Raw genomic sequence first — 16580 nt, 5'->3', positions numbered from 1 at the left:
GATCTGATATCAATGAAAAAATCTGTTTGCATTTTGGTTGTTGATTTTGGCAGAAAATGACCATTAGCATTTTGGGTGAAAAGAGGAGAGGTTTTTTTTTTTTTTTTTGGCTAGAAATTTTTGAGAGTACCGGACAATGTAACACAATCACTTTGTAGTTTTAAGTGGAAATAGCGAATCCATTTTGGATGAGTTTATATAGATGTAAACAAAACAATAATAGTTTTATTTAAACCCAAAGTAGTTACTAAAAAGTCTTTTAGACCCCTTGTTGAAACAAAATTTCTGCTATTTGCTTATATTGTGTTCTTTCTTTTTTATTTTGTTTTGTTTTGTTTTGTTTTCCATTGTGTTTGTTTATAAGCGCTTGTTCTTGGTGTTTTCAAGATAAAGTTCTTGATGTGGTTGCCAAATTTATAGCTACTCATCTTTCTCAACAACAACTTGATTTCCCTTATCTTGCATTGCCTTTGCCAGAATAGATGTAAGCAAAGGGTGATGACAAGATGAAAATTGGAATATGAGAGAGAAGACACCCAATTTATGTCGAGATGTAACAGAGTAAGAATTGTTCTCCATCTAGAAAAAATCCAAGGACAAAAAGAGTACTTGCTCCATATATTCTTGACTGGTTCTTTTTGCCTGCATGTCTTATATTCGTTCTCTTCTTTTGAACTGTCCATCTGCCTAATGTGCCACTTTATCCTCAATTGTAAGTCGTCCATTAGTTATTAAAACATATATAATTGATATTTTTTCCCTTTCCATATATTCAGATGAGAGAAGCTATAAGTGATGCTGCTCTGACATTGCCCTACTGGAATAATTACAACAAGATGCAGAATACAGATCTGAGGTATATCCTCCTAAATTCTTAAAATGCCCATCTCAATTTTTAGGTTTATGCACAGGTCTAAGTAAAGTCTATTTGGATGATTTTTTGAATATTAATGTTTGGGCTTTTGGTTTGCTGGGAGTCAGACTTGGAGTAGGTTTCATGAGAACGAACTTGTTGGATTTAGTCATTGCTTTATGAAGGCTAAAGAAGTGGTGTGAAAAGGGTGAAGTTTTTTTCTAAATGACAAGCTTCTACCTGTTGATTAGCTATATATTCTTGCATTTGTCTCTCTTTAATTCGAGGTTGTTTACTCTACCTCTTTACCTGCTTAACCCCCTAAAGAAAATGGTGGGTATTATTCTTGTTGTCCTTAATGAATGAGTCCAATGTTGCGTTTTATAATAAATGTTGGTTATTTACTACTTTCTATTTTATAGGTGGACAACAATTACCCAGTGAGTCCACCATGGTATGGTCTATGCTCCAATAGGATACACATTTGGAGCAGGAATGTTTTAAGATAGACGGCCTGAGAGGAGGTTCCCCTTATGGAGCAGGAGTTTTCTTAGGAGACCACACAAGGGAACCCACTGAAACAAAGCCCACACTGGTGGAGCACCTGGGAAAGTATATGGCATTGATGGCGAAGAGGTTTGCCCTGCCTCATTCCTTCACAAATGATCACAAAGACAGTAGCTAGCCCCTGCAAAAGCCGTTTTGGTTGTTATGCTATTGTATATTGTAATTCCATTTTTTGCCTTGTATCTATACCAATGGCACTTTACCTTTGTGATTTTGGAGGGTGTGAGAGCATACTCCTTGTGTGTAAATAGTTGACAAAATTGGTACTCATTCCAAAGCGGATCGGTATTTGTGCATTCTTTGTTCACAGGAGGTTCCCAAGTATGCAATGTAGAAGACTCCATGAAATAAGGACTCGTTGATTTATTCCCCATTTTAGAATTTCTTTTGCTGTTATTTTCTTGAAGAGGAAAGGCATATAAAATTTTACTCCTGTTGTTTTGGCTTCAGAATTTATCTTTAGTCGAATTATGTAAACTAAGAAAGTGCATCACAGCATGGTGATTGCTGATTTTTATATTGTTAGATGAAATTTGTATCCATCCCTTCATGATTTTCCTGCTCTTGGTATATTTGAGTTCTCATATTTTTCCTGCTCTCGTATATTTTATCTCATATGAATCACGAAGATTTGGAATAGGGTCTACTTTCTGCACTTATAGTTCAAAAATTATATTAATATAAATGTTTTCAGTATTTTGAGAGTATGATAAGATAACAAAATCTAACTCTGGATGATGTTTACAAGTTTAAGTAGTTGCATCATTGGAAAATTGATGGATCTTATAACTAAATCATAATGCAATCTAGCCTTGAGATAGCAAACGTGGATGGCAATTTGGACAAAATTCTCTAATATTTTGATATTTTGTTGAGAATAACACTTACTATTTTTTACATGATTACATACTTAGGAGGCTTGAGCTTTTATTGATCAAGGATGCAGCCATCCTCAATTCCGCTGGCTTAGGGGTGCCCTTGTTATATTAAAGTTTGCTCTAATTTTGGTTTATTTGTACCATTAATGGATCTATTTTGGATTAAGTACAAATCATTTTACTGAACTGGGCATCTCCATCTATTTTTCCCACCGTGCATAGCACGGTTTATACCTCCTAGTCCAAAATAGTACATGCAAGGACAAAGAAAATTTCAGCCCACCAAATATTACATGAGACTTGAGAGGAGATACAGCCTGGATGGAAAAAGCAGGCTCCTACAAATTTTCAGCCCATTTAAGACCAATAAGGGGGCCAATTTATGCACCAACCATCTGATATTTTAACTCGTTGTGGGCTGTTGGTGCATTTCAGTCAATCACAATTAAAGTCCTTACTAATAAATAAAGAGTAAATCTTATATACACATACAGTGTATATATATATTATTAATATATAAAAAAATTAATCCATCAATAAATAAACAAACCTATAAAATCTAGTTAAGCCACTCTCTTTTGCTTAGAGGTGTGACCGAGTCAAGTTGTAAAAAAAGAGGTACTCAAGCTTTAACTTGAATTCGACCGCATTGGGTACCTTTTTTAGAATTTGAACTCGACTCTAGCACGACTTGAACTTGAAATTGAGTTCAATCAAACATTCTTGGTTAAAGTGAAAAAGATTTAACCATAATTTAACCTACCAGCAATTATTAAACCCAAACTGCTTAAACTTAAATTAGTATTCAAATGATAAAAACAAATTCGCCATGACTAAATGGAAGCAGTGATTCAATCAAAGAAAAAAATTTAAAACTGAAAACTAAAAATTTTGTTAGTATACAAACAGAACGTAAATGTTAAATAATACTAGAAAAACTAAAAATTAAAAATTAATAGGCTTGCGAGCATAGAATGTTAAACTTCGAAGTCGACTCAATTTTACTGCCAGAATGATTCAAAGCTTAAACTTGCAATTGATAAAATCGAGTCGAGTTGAGCACCAAACTACTCCAACAATCCCAACTAATGCTAGAAAAAAAATATGTCAATAAGGCTGAAGTAATGCTAGACCATTGCCTTTTTCTTTCAAAAAACCATCTAGAGCACCCCTATTTGTACTTTCTTAAAATAGTATCCCAATCATGGTAGGATTGGGTTTATTGAAACTGAAAAATTATTTTTGGGGGTGTTTTTAAAAAATTTTACTATGACAATATATATAAAAAAATTTTAAAATATTTGATATATTATATGAATGAGATGTTTTTTGAATTATTGTGTATCACTGTAATATTGTATTTAAAAAACTTATTTTTTGAAAAAATGACCAATCCAAGTGAACGAAGCGTTTTTGTGCATTTTTTCATAGAAGTCCGGCCCAATGACCGGTCCAAAATTCGGCACCCGGTCATTGGGATAGAGCAACTTCGGCAAAAAAATTGCAGCAACATTTGGTGCTGATTGTCATAGATCTGCGTGCGGATCTGTCTACAAATCCTATTTGGATGCCGATAACTCTATGAAGGAGGTTGAATCAGATTTTTCACGTAACATAAAAAGTTATATTCCTTTGAATTAACTATCCAATGCCGCACGAATCATTTCATTTGAAGATCTAGACGTTGAGATATATTCAAAATACTGAGAATTGGTTGAAAGAATATCATAGCAAAAATATAATTCAATATTTTGGACTTTTAGTTATAGAAATGCGAGAAATAGGTCTAATGTCTTCATAAGAATTGTAAATCATTTTTTTAGTTTCATAATAAATCAAAAATCATTTCAATCCGATTTTTGTAGTTTAAGTTATCGTCAAAATATTGAGATATATCATTCATGTTAGAGAACTCCTTTCTCTTCACTTCTTCCATTGCTTTTTTGAGCTACGGTTTTTGTCCGTTTTCTCACCAATTAAACTTTATATATATTAGAACAATATAAAAGCAAAATTAAGCAGTTTCTATTCAAATTATAAGTCAAATATCATAATTAACTAGCAACTCATACATATAATGATATTACAATTTATACCCTGTCATATACATACATATGTATGTATGTATATATACGTATATAGAGCCGTATTTTCTCTTCAAAGTTTCCATTTAATATTTAGTAGTTTTTCCTATGGTGCGGTGGTGCCTACATGTACTTGTGGTGCATATTCACTGGGACAACTCTAGACTTGTATCATAGTAGTACTTAGTAAGATTTATTATAACTACCAATCATTCACTGCCGATCTCAAAATTCATTACTGCTATCTCTTTCCAGTGAAAACCATCCCTCCCCTGCGGTGTGAGATTATGGACTGTTACTGCTGCTACACTCAAGCTAGGCCATCATCTTCCACAATACCAATTCTCAACTTCCAGGTATGCAAATTCTTGATAAGCCCATCATTTTTCTTATCTGTAAATTTTCTTGCTTTATGGCAAGTACTGGATGGTGTAATAATTTAGTTCATTTCTTAAAGTCGTTTTTGTGGATATTGTCAAAATATATTTGTGATTATGAAATTTAAACTCTTCTGATTGAGTTTTATTTTTAAAATTTATTTATTGCCCACTAGGATTTAGGATCTTTAAAGTAGTGCTGCAGATTGGTTCTGTTAATTGATTAGATAATTATTAGTCTCTTTAAAGAATGGGATTGTCATGCTGAGTTTTAGCAAACACTTTTAGACACATGCACGCCTGCAGACAACCTGATTATGAGTGTAGGATTGTGTTCAATTTTTTTTTTTTTTTTTTTTTTTTTTTTTTGGTCTTTGTGTATGTGGGTATGTGTGTGTTTTTTTCCCTTACCCTATTTGGGATGGCAAATTTTAGGTTCCCAGTTGTTGTTTTGAGTTGGTATTGCAACCTTATGGATATGAAATACATGATGGATCGAAAACTAGACATGTAGACTATTAATAGGTGGTTGTACTGTTAAATAGGGGTACAATGTTGAAGGCCAGCGAGAACTCTGAATCGGTTGTTGGAGAACAACGTGGCTGTTGATTTTGAATATCAAAATCAGTAGCCAAAAGGTGTCTGACTAAATTATTTTACAATGGCTGCAGTTTCACTTTAAGTTTTCCAATTAATATTAAACCGTGGATGCAACTTTAATTTTAGGGACATATTCGTGCTGATGTTTGTTGATCGTGTAGGGTCCATTTTTTACCACACCCTATGCATTTGTTTAGGTTGTAATTAGCATGAGTGTATTACAATTCAACAAACATTTCTTGTTTTTTCTTTTCTTTCAATCTTCAGTTTGGAATTGATTATGTGTATATTAATGCCTGTCAGAAAATCATATACTGCTCAGTAGTCTAGGGCCTGATTTTAGTGCCTCTTTTCCTTCTAAATGATTGATTCTCATTGAATGATGTTCTCCCTTTGTTGCTCATCCTTCTCCGTATATGAGCTTATAAAAAATGCATATGTGAATTTGATTTCTTTGACTATGTGAAGACTTTACGATGGTGGCTATTTCAATCTCATAGTGACATAATGCGTGATTTGACATCCTCTGAGACACCCTTATTTACTGGTATACTTCAGAAATGATTACTCTGCATTTGACCATCCATTGTTTGCTTTAGCATTAAATTCAGTTTCATTGTAACCTTCTATGTTGGTAACACGATGCCCTAAATATGGCAGAGTGTCTCTGCAGTTAATAGAAACTTTTCTGTGAAAAATCTGCATCCAAGAGTGCTGCCGTCTCCTGGATCTTGTCGACAATTTGGTCGACTCAGTGACCAATTTCGGCCTTTCATTTACCAAAGAAACTCAGAATTACCCTCTTCAAGAACATACAGGGGTCGAATTTCCTCAGAAGCTGGAAGGCAAGGCTGGGACTTTGGCCGATTTCTAAAGACATTCTACTTCTTTAACGGGCCTCCTTCTCCTGCAAAGGTTGTTATTGAGTTGTGCTTTATCTCATATAGTTCTACTCTTCAGCTTTCAGTGTTCATCTAACAAGGCTCATATGTCTATGAAGTTCTTTGAATTTCTGATTGAGAAACTGTCCAATCCGTCACCTAGCAAAACAGAAAACAGAATGGACCCTTCAGGTGTAATCCTTGTGGCTGGAGCAACAGGTGGTGTTGGGAGAAGAGTATTTGACATTTTGCGTAGTAAAGGATATACCGTTAAAGTGCTGGTATTTTTCCTTGTACTTATATTGTATACTTGCAAGTATGTTATGTCTCCTTCGGACATGCTAATGCTGTCAAAACTTAATAAAAGAAATTAAAAGAAATTGTGAAACTTAAGGAATATCTTTATTGAAATCATTCAAATCTTAGTTTTAGGTGTATATTATATTTTTTTTCTTTATTTTGTCTTTTTATTTTGTACTATTTGGTCATGATAAAAGGATTCTTCCAGGTCAGAAATGAAGATAAAGCAAGAAGAATGTTAGGTCCAGATGTTGACATGGTGAGTTAGCTGCCATTTCTGTGTAACAAGTTCATAAGAAAGTCTTCTCTTGTTTTCATGTTTCTTGATTTCTTTTGTTATATAATTTATGAATCCAATAAGTTTGAGATGTCTTTTGGCATGTATGATCTAATAAATAAAATGGTAGATAACAGTCCTTGGTACATCAATTGACATGAAAGCGTGTCACCAAACTCCTTGCTCCTTTGTACCTAGGAAGACCTTCACTTCCACTTTATGTGTTAAAGACGAAGATAATATTGTTCTAGATGGAGACTTTTCATAAAAGACAAAAGCTTGGAGACGAGTCCACCTTATAATTTTTCAGAAAATTTTCATGTGTAGTATTACTACTAAAGGTCTCACTGGGAAATTATTAGCATCCTCGTTGGCTTCTACTTCGTGATATTTGGTTTAAAGGTGAAGCTGGTCTGGACTTTAAATCACCCAAGTCTTAGTATGAATAATTTATTATGTAATGAATGTTACTGACTTACTGCCTATCATTATCCTGCCCTTTGCATGTCCAAATTCCAACATTGCCATCTGTTTGCCTTTTTCTCCATTAAGAAAAGCTTTTTCTGAAGGCCATTTTTAGGACTCGCAATTAAAAAGTTTGCTTAAAGGCAATTTTAGAATGCATTGTTTACAACAAAGAACTCATTGAGTTGCTTTCTAGCTTTCTCACATTTCATGCCTCTTAGGAGAAGTTAATGCATCACTACAGCAAACGTGTATGGTTTTTTATTCCAAGATTCCAATTGGTTTTTAGCCAATTTTCAGATAGTTGGAGATATCACGAAGGCCAGCACTTTGGTTCGTGAATATTTTAAAGGAGTTAGAAAGGTTATAAATGCTGTTTCAGTTATTGTGGGCCCAAAGGAAGGGGATACTCCTGACAGGGCCAAGTACAGTCAGGTATTCTAAACCCATGATCTGTGTTTATATTTCCATCATACCCCATTATTGACTCCGTGCAACTCAATTAATTTTCTGCAGGGAATCAAGTTTTTTGAACCAGAGGTTGTGAACCCATATCCTGGAAAAATCTCTTTCAAGCATAATGTGTACTCTTTTTAGTGGAACATAATCTGGAACTAGTCATGGAGTTTTTTAGCTGTAAGCATGCCATATACCATGTGACACTTTTATTGGTGAAAGCAGATTAAAGGTGCATCACCTGAAATGGTGGAGTATATTGGGATGAAGAATTTGATCAATGCTGTAAAAGAAAGTGTAGGAATTCATCGTGGAAAGCTAGTTTTTGGGTTTGAAGGTATGTCTCTGTGAATTGAGGCTGCTGCACCGGTCACATCTCCACTTGATTGTCTGAAAACATTCTCCCCTTTAATAATTTAGTGAGGAATCTTTTCCTCTCATATCAAGGAGAAAATTAATCATGGACTAATACGTCCTGAAGTAAAAGTTGCAGCTGTATAAGAAGTTCAGTTTTTTAGTTGTCAATGCTCCCACATCAATGAAATCATTTTTTTTAAAAAAATATATGACTTAAAACTTTTCGTTGCATTCTTTGCCATGGCAAAGGTGAATATATCATGTGCACTATTCAAATAGCCAGCTAAAACCATATTGGCATTTGGAGCATAGTGCCACTTATTCTGACCTGCTTTTCATAGCTTAGTGGTCTTATAGCATGTATTGCAATGAGCATACAAGCAATTTTAACTACCACCATCCTCTCCACTTGTCTTGATTAATCTTTTTCATGAATTTCACAAATGATTTATACTGTTTCATTTTCTTCTTTTGTAGAAAATTTAACTAGAGAACTCGCTTGGGGCGCTTTGGATGATGTTGTGATGGGAGGAGTGAGTGAAAGCTCATTTGTAATAGATCCAACTGGTGGTGAAAAAGGTGGACCAACTGGAGTTTTCAGAGGTTTGTTTTACTCATGGGCGAAAAACAAAATATAGCATTTACATCAAACCCTTCAACAGTCTCTAATTTCATGACATTTACTTCTTATATTTGACAGGAGTTGTTTCCACTGCAAACAATGGAGGTTTTACAAGTATCAGGACAAAGGTGCATCCTGACATTTTATTCCTCTTCAAGTACTTTCAAAAATTTGTTTAAGATACTGATGTGCTATGTCCCTTTAAATCATAGATGTTCACTTTCCTTCTCCGTGCTTACCCCCATTTTTGTTAGGAAAGGGATCTCACTTTTGTTCCTGAATAAGTAAATTGTGAATCTTTCTTTGTATGAAGCTCTAACTGCATTACTTCCTGTGCTCATTGAAATCTAAGCTTATGAATACTTCAATTTTTGACTTAGCATTATACAGAGGATATAGTAGAAGAGTATTACTTCAAATTTCTCATTCCATGTCAAAATGTCTTCATGATTTTCTTTTTCCTTTTCGTGTTGCTCCTTGAGAAGGTTAACATAGATCTGAGGAAAAATTTGCACAACTGGATTAAGTGTTGGATTGATATGTTAAACGAACTGAGGCTTATATACCAAAAACAACCTTTGGTTCCTAGGTTTTGTATTTGCCTTATCATGAACTAATCACTTCAATGTAAGGTTTTCCAATTAGGTTTTCTTGAATAGTTCAGGCATTTATGCTTATTTCTCTGGATATGTAAAAATGGAATTAATGTGTTGAAGGTAAGAAAGATATCAAGTTACATTGTGCATTGTCTCTAGGTGACCTGTTTATTTTTCACACTAGCTTGTTGAGTGCTTAGTTGATCAGTACGGTTTCAAGACCACTAGCTTAGTTTCCACTTCATAGATTGGAACATTTTCTTGGACTCCTCGGTTTTCTTACATGAACAATTGGATTAAGAAATGATTATGTATGAGCTATGAAAAGATAAGTCTTTTATTTTTCTTTTTAGTAGAAAAGGATTAGGTAAATGACATGATAAACTGTTGCAAAGTAGGTGAGAAAGTCTGGATAACCTGCCATGGATAGCTGTGATATTTACAGGATGTACTTTTTAGCTGATCCTCTGACATGAGAGCTTAAGCTTTTAAATTTCAGTGTGAGTGCTTAGTTGTTGCTAATGAAGCTGTCTTCTGTTGGTTAAGCTACTTTGAGTTAACCCAATCCAGCAATATCAAGTTTCATTACAACATAGAAGAAATCAATAATGTGGATATGCTGGAAGAAATGGAAGTTATAACTCCCACAGGACAACTCAGCTTTTTAACTTACTAACAGGAGGGAAATAAACTAACACACCCTAATTTTTATAAAAACACACCCCAAAATACCCAAAAATACACACCTATTTTCGTATTCTACCACCACCCTCCCTAACCATTTCCACTTCACCCACCTCAGCCAACCGCGGCCACTGCTTCCACCTTGCCCTCTGCCTACCTGTTTTTCTTCCCCCCTTCTCCCTCCCTCTCTTCCTTCCTATTTCCCCTTCTCCTTCCTTCCTCCCTCCCTCCTCCTCCTCTCCTCTCCCCAAAGAAAAAGACAAAAAGGAGGGGGAGGGAGGGGGTGGCGGCGGGAGATGGTGAGGAGGAAGGAGGGGTTGGCAGGGCAGGGTAGAGGGGGAAGAAGAAGAGAGGAAGAAAGAAAATAAAATAAAAAAAGGAACAAAGGAAAGTTTTTCAACCATTCCCCAACACAGAAAATACCTGAAAGTTTTTGTAAAAATTCTACAGTAAGCTACAGTAAAGTTTTAGACAAACTCCCAAAAACACACAATCCAAACGGACCCAACAATTATAGCAATTCTTTCAAATGCTTATACCACCCCTACTTGCCAAAACTGTCCAAGGTGAAGTTTGAAGCAACCAAAAATGGAAAAGATGCTATGAGAAAGTAATCACAGAAATCATGAGCAGTCCCTTGAATTTTTTACGTTTAGATCATATGCCTTTAACCATTTTTTGAAACTGAGAGTTTCACTTTTAGAGATCATTGAAGTGAAAAGTCAACAATTAATTATGGTATCATTCAAGTGAAAATACACAAGATTGGGCCTTACACAGGCATTGACCTGGAGGTCAAGTAGTTGGTGCTGGCTTTTGGCACCGAGTGATTGACTGTGTGTCCAGAGAGATTCAATGGGAGTGTACCGTGGATTCTGAAAAGAAACGCAAGACTTTGCATTGCTGGTGCAGCTAGCCATCACCAACAGCTACTGTTAATGAGGAGATTATCATGATGCAGTGCGTATCAGCTTCTGAAGCAAGATATCGTCAGCTTTTGGACTAAAACAATACCAAATCAAAACCATTCTGTTCAACAAATCTAACTTCAAGAAGCACTGGGATATCTAATTCCTCATTGCTTCTTAAGGATCAAGAAGCGAGACCTTCATGACTGCTGTGTCCTAGTTTTAGATTGGCTTAAAATCCTGTGGCATACCTTAAGATGCTTGAAACATGAGACATTGATTACGTCAGCAACAAGTCTTTCTGTTTGTTGTTGGAACATGCCTTCTGATGTTATCTTCATTGCCAATCACTCTTAGAAGTTAATTCCAATCAAATCAAGATACTCAAATTAAAGTTTTAACAGATTTATGCAATAAAAGGGAGAAGTTATTTCATTTATTTGGAACATACTGATGGGTACTTGTTGGCAGAACTTTCCAGTTCCAGAAGATCTTTCTGCATATGATGGTCTAGAGCTACGACTAAAAGGTGATGGACGCCGTTATAAATTAATTGTTCGCACTAGCCGTGATTGGGACACTGTGGGTTACACATTGAGCTTTGATACAATAGAGGGGCAATGGCAATCGGTTAGTGTCAATGTTTAAAAGTTCACTACAGCTTATTATACACTGCTGCTCACCCTGAATTTATGTATTGGTAATTCAGATTCAATTACCTTTCTCTTCTCTGAGGCCTGTATTTCGAGCACGTACAGTGTCAGATGCTCCACCTTTTGATGCCCGCCAAATTGCATCATTGCAGGCATGCTATTACAATTATTAGTATCAGTGTTGTTGGTGCATGTTTGTTTTTAACCCTATGGCTGACAAAAATTGACTTTGCAGCTCATGTTCAGTAAGTTCGAGTATGATGGTAAATTAAACCCCACATTCAAAGAAGGTCCATTTCAACTTCCAGTATCAAGCATAAAAACATTTATGAAGGAACCAGTTACTCCAAGGTTCATTGCATTTTTAGTTGTCTCATATTATGAAGAAAATTTATTGCTCGCATGGATGTTATGCTTTGAGCAGTTGATATGTGCTGATCGAAATTTGGTTAATCTACATTATACAGGTTTGTCCATGTGAGTTCTGCTGGGGTTACGAGGCCTGAAAGACCTGGACTCGATTTAAGCAAGCAACCTCCTGCTGTGCGTTTAAACAAGGAATTGGGATTTATTCTGACATTCAAGTTGAAGGTTCTCAGACTACTTTTTCTATATGTTTCTCAATTGTAAATTATGGTACCAGATTCAATTATCAGTTCGTTCACTCAGTGGAATGCATTGTTATTCTAAGAGGTGGTAACATAAACGTTAAACCAATTGTTACGCGTTTGACCTTGTTCACAAGCTAATGCGTCACATTAAAATGTCAATCTACTGCATTCTCCATTATGTGCATACTTAAATGAACACCTCTTCATTTATTCCAGTCAATTAATTCTTCTCAGATAACCTTTGATACTTATCAGGATAATCAACAATCTTTTTCACAATAAGTCAGGGAAAAAACAAGTATAGCTTGTTCCAGCTGGCTTTTGCATATGGATCTTATTGTTCATTCTTGTAAAAAGGTGATAGACTGTATCAACACGTTCAAAAATGATCATGTTGGGAAACGAATAATTAAACATACAAATACAACAAAATAGTTTTGTCAACAGTTATTTTCTTTAGAGTTGCATTGTTCACTTAAAAAAAAACACTTTGCACTGGTGCTAATACAACAATTTTTTTTGCAGGGAGAGGATTTAATACGGGAAAGTGGGATACCTCATACAATTGTTAGGCCTTGTGCATTAACTGAGGAGCCTGCCGGAGCTGATCTCATATTTGATCAAGGGGACAATATCACGGTATTATTCGCACAATTAAAAGTTTATCATGCTTTCCTGTTGTTCAATAATTGAACAAATGCTTTTCTAAAGTTGGCAATTTCATTCATCTGACCACTGGAGATAACCAAGAAACTTTGACGTCCACTGGATTCAGGGAAAAATATCTAGGGAAGAGATTGCCCGAATATGTATTGCTGCTCTGGAGAGCCCATATGCATGTGACAAGACGTTTGAGGTAGTGCTTCCATTTACAGTTGGCTTTAATAGTTGCATTGTCTATTTTATTCCTTCTTTAGCTGCACTAAAATTGTGGAAATTAGTCTTGGGAAACTGCTCAAGTTGGACAACTGAACTTCTGGAGAAGATAGTATCATTCGTCTTGTCTGTGCTCTGTGACTTGGAAAAAAAAGGAAAAAAAAAAAAAGTGGGAACTGCTATATTGTTTTGCCCTCTTTCTTCCTGCTAGGGGATTGTAAGTCAAGGTTAAAGGTTGGACCTTATGTTTTTGTCTGTAAATAAAACCTTGATTTTATACAAAGCTTGGACCTTGTGTTTTTGTCCATGAATAAAGACTTCATTTTTACATGGTGGTGTTTTGTGTGTCTTTGTAAGTGTGCGTGCTCATCAACAATGTAAGATCCATGGCCAAGATTGAACAATTGTAGCCCTTGGGTAGCAGCAAGGAGCCATGTCATATATGATTTAGCCTACTGGAAATATGTACTGTGCAACTATAATTTTTAACATGTTGTATCTATGAAAAATGATTTAGTCAAATTTATGTTTGGTGAAAACTCACGAAAGATGTATAGAGTTTTTGAGCTCAGCTAAGTTTAGAAAGTGTCTCAGCTTCAAATAATCTCGTCCTGCCAGGCTCTAATACTGGAGGGAACACAAACCCGTGCTTATGCATACTGGCTAGTGCATCATTGTCCACTCTATCTGCATGTTCTTTACCAAAAGTTTATCTAGTGGCTAGTTAACAAGTGGTACTCTTAAGGAACTGAAAACTTGAGCTATTAAAGTACTATGGCTGCTTCTTCTCCCTGTCGGCAGGTTAAAAGCGTCATTCCCTTTAGTGAGCCATATACAGTGGATCCTGCTAATCCTCCCCCTGAGAAAGACTATAATCAGTACTTCAAGAGTCTGAAAGATGGCATTACAGGAAAAGAGAGCTTAGAGAAATCTCCTGCTGCGGTATGAACCTCAAGCATGGCATGCTGGACTGCATTTCATGTAATAATAGATGTATTAAAGATTAGGTGGTCATCACTTCATTACAAACTTTGCATTTTGGACATTTCCATTTTTACCTTGGAGGTGATACTATATGTTCCTTTAGTTGTGTATTCAGTGGAAGTCAGTGGGCTGTATGTACGAAATAGAAGTATTCTCAGTAGGTTCTAGGAGTCAAAGAAATGTATGTACTCGTGTATATTTCTGTAGAAAACGAGATGGACAATTTTGTTTGTTAAGAAAGGGACGGTAACCTATACGAAATACAAGTATTCTCAGTAGCTTTCATGAGTCTTAACTTAATGTATGTCCTCGTGTAACTTTGTATGTATACATACCTATATTTGCGGTTAATATTAAATTATTTGTGAAAGCATACCCATCTTATCTTAGCCTCTTTCATCAGCCTTCCCACTTTCCATCCTATCTCCTAATCCCAATTACCCCATTTTCACATTCTTGATTCAAGTTCATTTATTTATTTATTTTGGCTTGAGACGTGATCATGCTGGAGGATTTAAAAAACCATTATCGTGAATCAGAACGGTTCCAAACTTGGTAATTGACTCGTAGGAATCAGGCAAAACTGCAGGAAACTCTCCCAATCTCTGTCTTGAGTGTTTTGGGGGGTTTGGGGTTCCCCCCCGCGGGGCGTTTGGATCGTGTTGGACTCCGTTAGTTTCTGTATGTTGCTCTGCATGCATTTCTGACCGGTGCCCCAATCAGCTGGTGTATGAACAGAAGAATGCCAGTAAATTACTGGTATCAGCTGATGGCATTAATAGATGCAGGCAATTCACTGTGCTTTATTGTCTGTACGACTTTAAGCCTCCCATTGCATCAGTAATAACTTCTGTAGGTCCTCAATAAATGATATCATGTAACTAGCAAAACAATTTCGGAACTTGTTCTGATTGAGAACAGAGGCTGTTTATCGCCACTAAATCCATACAAAAAAAAATCAAGTTGTTCTGTTTATTGCCCAGTCATCAACATTTCTTTCTTAAATTCAAACGCATATAAAGACTGTTTATTGCAACCATGGAAGAATCTTGTATCCCAAAAGCTGCATGATCTACAGCTGCCATTGGACAGCAAACAAAGGGGAAAAAAAATCAACAAAGAAGTAAACCATGTTCTTGAATATTGGAATTTAAAAATAGGGACTACATTAATATTGAATGATTGATTGTATCCTCAACGATTGCTGCAATGACAATGACGAGATGCAGACTGGATTGCAGCAAGAAAACTCAGCCGTGGTCTCACTGCAGGTATAAGGGGACAAGCTAATAGTACATTGATGGTGATATGTTCAGTGTTATTAAGGCTACAAAGGATTAGGGAGAGACACGATAAAACTGTGATGTCTTCTTCTGCTCCTTCTGCTGCAATCTTGAAATTTAAGAGCCAGAAAAGGTGCTGGTAAACTTGGACTTTTGAGCACTCAGCATCTTTGGCATTTATACCAGATGAGGGTTTTAACCTTGTTTTTCAAACTTGGTTGAAATTTTCTGGATCAAGGAGAGTACTCCGGCAAGGCCAAAAAAGTATTCACTGCCTTGCAGACTACTAGTTAGGCTGTTATTCTCTTCTCTTGCTTGCTTGCTTCTGCATGTGAACACGCATTGTATTCCAATTAGATGCCTAGAAATTTGTGTAGATTCTAGTAGTACTATTGGATTTCCATTGGGCAGACTGAACATGACCTCACACATTAGCATTGAACTACTGGGGAAGGAAAAAAAAGAAGAGATAAAATCTCCAGAGAGTTTGAAAGTGGAGTCATGCTCAGCTGATTCCTCTTGCATATTATGGTAACTATTAGACAAAAAAATTAATTACAAGAGATAAGGGGTATTTTGGAGGCAGAAGGTGGACTGGTAACAGAGTGTGTATATCTTGGATTTGGTTGAACAAGTTGATAGCAAGTCACGTGAGGGATAGTTTGCCTTTGTCCCTATTTACATTGGTTGACCAAAATAAATTGAGCAAACAAGGGACGTAGGCATCCTAAGATAGGTTGCCTATTTTGTTGAGCAAAATGTTGAAGAAGTTTGAAAACCATTTTTAGCAACTTGTTGCAATCATGTTAATCCAATGTAAAGTTTCTATAAATGGTTGTAGATTAACTGTGAAGTTCAAAAATAAAGAAACTATACATCTACAAAGAAACAAGAATTAGTTCCATAATATTTCTCCCATGTCAGTTCTTGCTAGAAAAGTTGTGTGAATTAGTTGCATACTACTTTTTATACAGACAATTGGTAAGCAAATTAATAGGAAAAAATTTTAAATGCACAAGAATAGTTGTTTACTACTAGTTTCTTGTCTTACACCAAAAAAAAAAAAAAAGTATCTACTACTAGTATTTTTTTTTAATCATACTGTGCATCTTCAAATGTGAACTCAAACAGCAGCAGTGAAAGTATCGGTGTGATACTGATATTATGAATCCAAACACACCACGAAACAAAGCTGTCTGTGTCCATGCACCATGGAACCTACAAAAGCTGCATATGCTTGTAGTAATGCCAACATCACTAATGCTAAA

The 16580-nt window shown here is 35.7% G+C and overlaps 1 protein-coding gene across 3 annotated transcripts; it reads left to right on the top strand.

Moving 5' to 3' along the window:
• Positions 1-4540: 4540 nt before the first annotated feature.
• On the top strand, positions 4541-14324 carry LOC113726202 (protein HIGH CHLOROPHYLL FLUORESCENCE PHENOTYPE 173, chloroplastic). Of its 3 annotated transcripts, XM_027249782.2 has the most exons (17): positions 4541-4738; positions 5828-5906; positions 6033-6274; positions 6360-6521; positions 6749-6799; positions 7583-7717; positions 7799-7822; positions 7964-8075; positions 8573-8698; positions 8796-8845; positions 11377-11535; positions 11615-11710; positions 11794-11909; positions 12026-12149; positions 12695-12808; positions 12945-13025; positions 13847-14324. In XM_027249782.2, the coding sequence occupies exons 1-17, from the start codon at positions 4670-4672 to the stop codon at positions 13991-13993; spliced, it is 1887 nt and encodes a 628-aa protein (XP_027105583.1). In that variant the 5' UTR covers positions 4541-4669; the 3' UTR covers positions 13994-14324. The 3 variants fall into 3 exon arrangements, with proteins under 3 accessions (XP_027105583.1, XP_027105585.1, XP_027105584.1); XM_027249784.2 differs by lacking the exon at positions 6360-6521; XM_027249783.2 differs by lacking the exon at positions 5828-5906 and having other exon boundaries at positions 4542-4738; positions 6020-6274.
• Positions 14325-16580: the final 2256 nt, after the last annotated feature.

This window comes from Coffea arabica, chromosome 2c (genome assembly GCF_036785885.1).
Source record: "Coffea arabica cultivar ET-39 chromosome 2c, Coffea Arabica ET-39 HiFi, whole genome shotgun sequence".
NCBI lineage: Eukaryota > Viridiplantae > Streptophyta > Magnoliopsida > Gentianales > Rubiaceae > Coffea > Coffea arabica.
This window is presented reverse-complemented; position numbering and strand designations above follow the sequence as displayed.

Bases quoted from the DNA above. Each gene is read 5' to 3' on its own strand.
- LOC113726202 (XM_027249782.2), top strand. From the start codon at position 4,670: ATGGACTGTTACTGCTGCTACACTCAAGCTAGGCCATCATCTTCCACA. The intron at 6,275-6,359 runs GTTGTTATTGAG...ATGTCTATGAAG, and splicing joins GGCCTCCTTCTCCTGCAAAG to TTCTTTGAATTTCTGATTGA. The intron at 11,711-11,793 runs GCATGCTATTAC...TTGACTTTGCAG, and splicing joins GCCAAATTGCATCATTGCAG to CTCATGTTCAGTAAGTTCGA.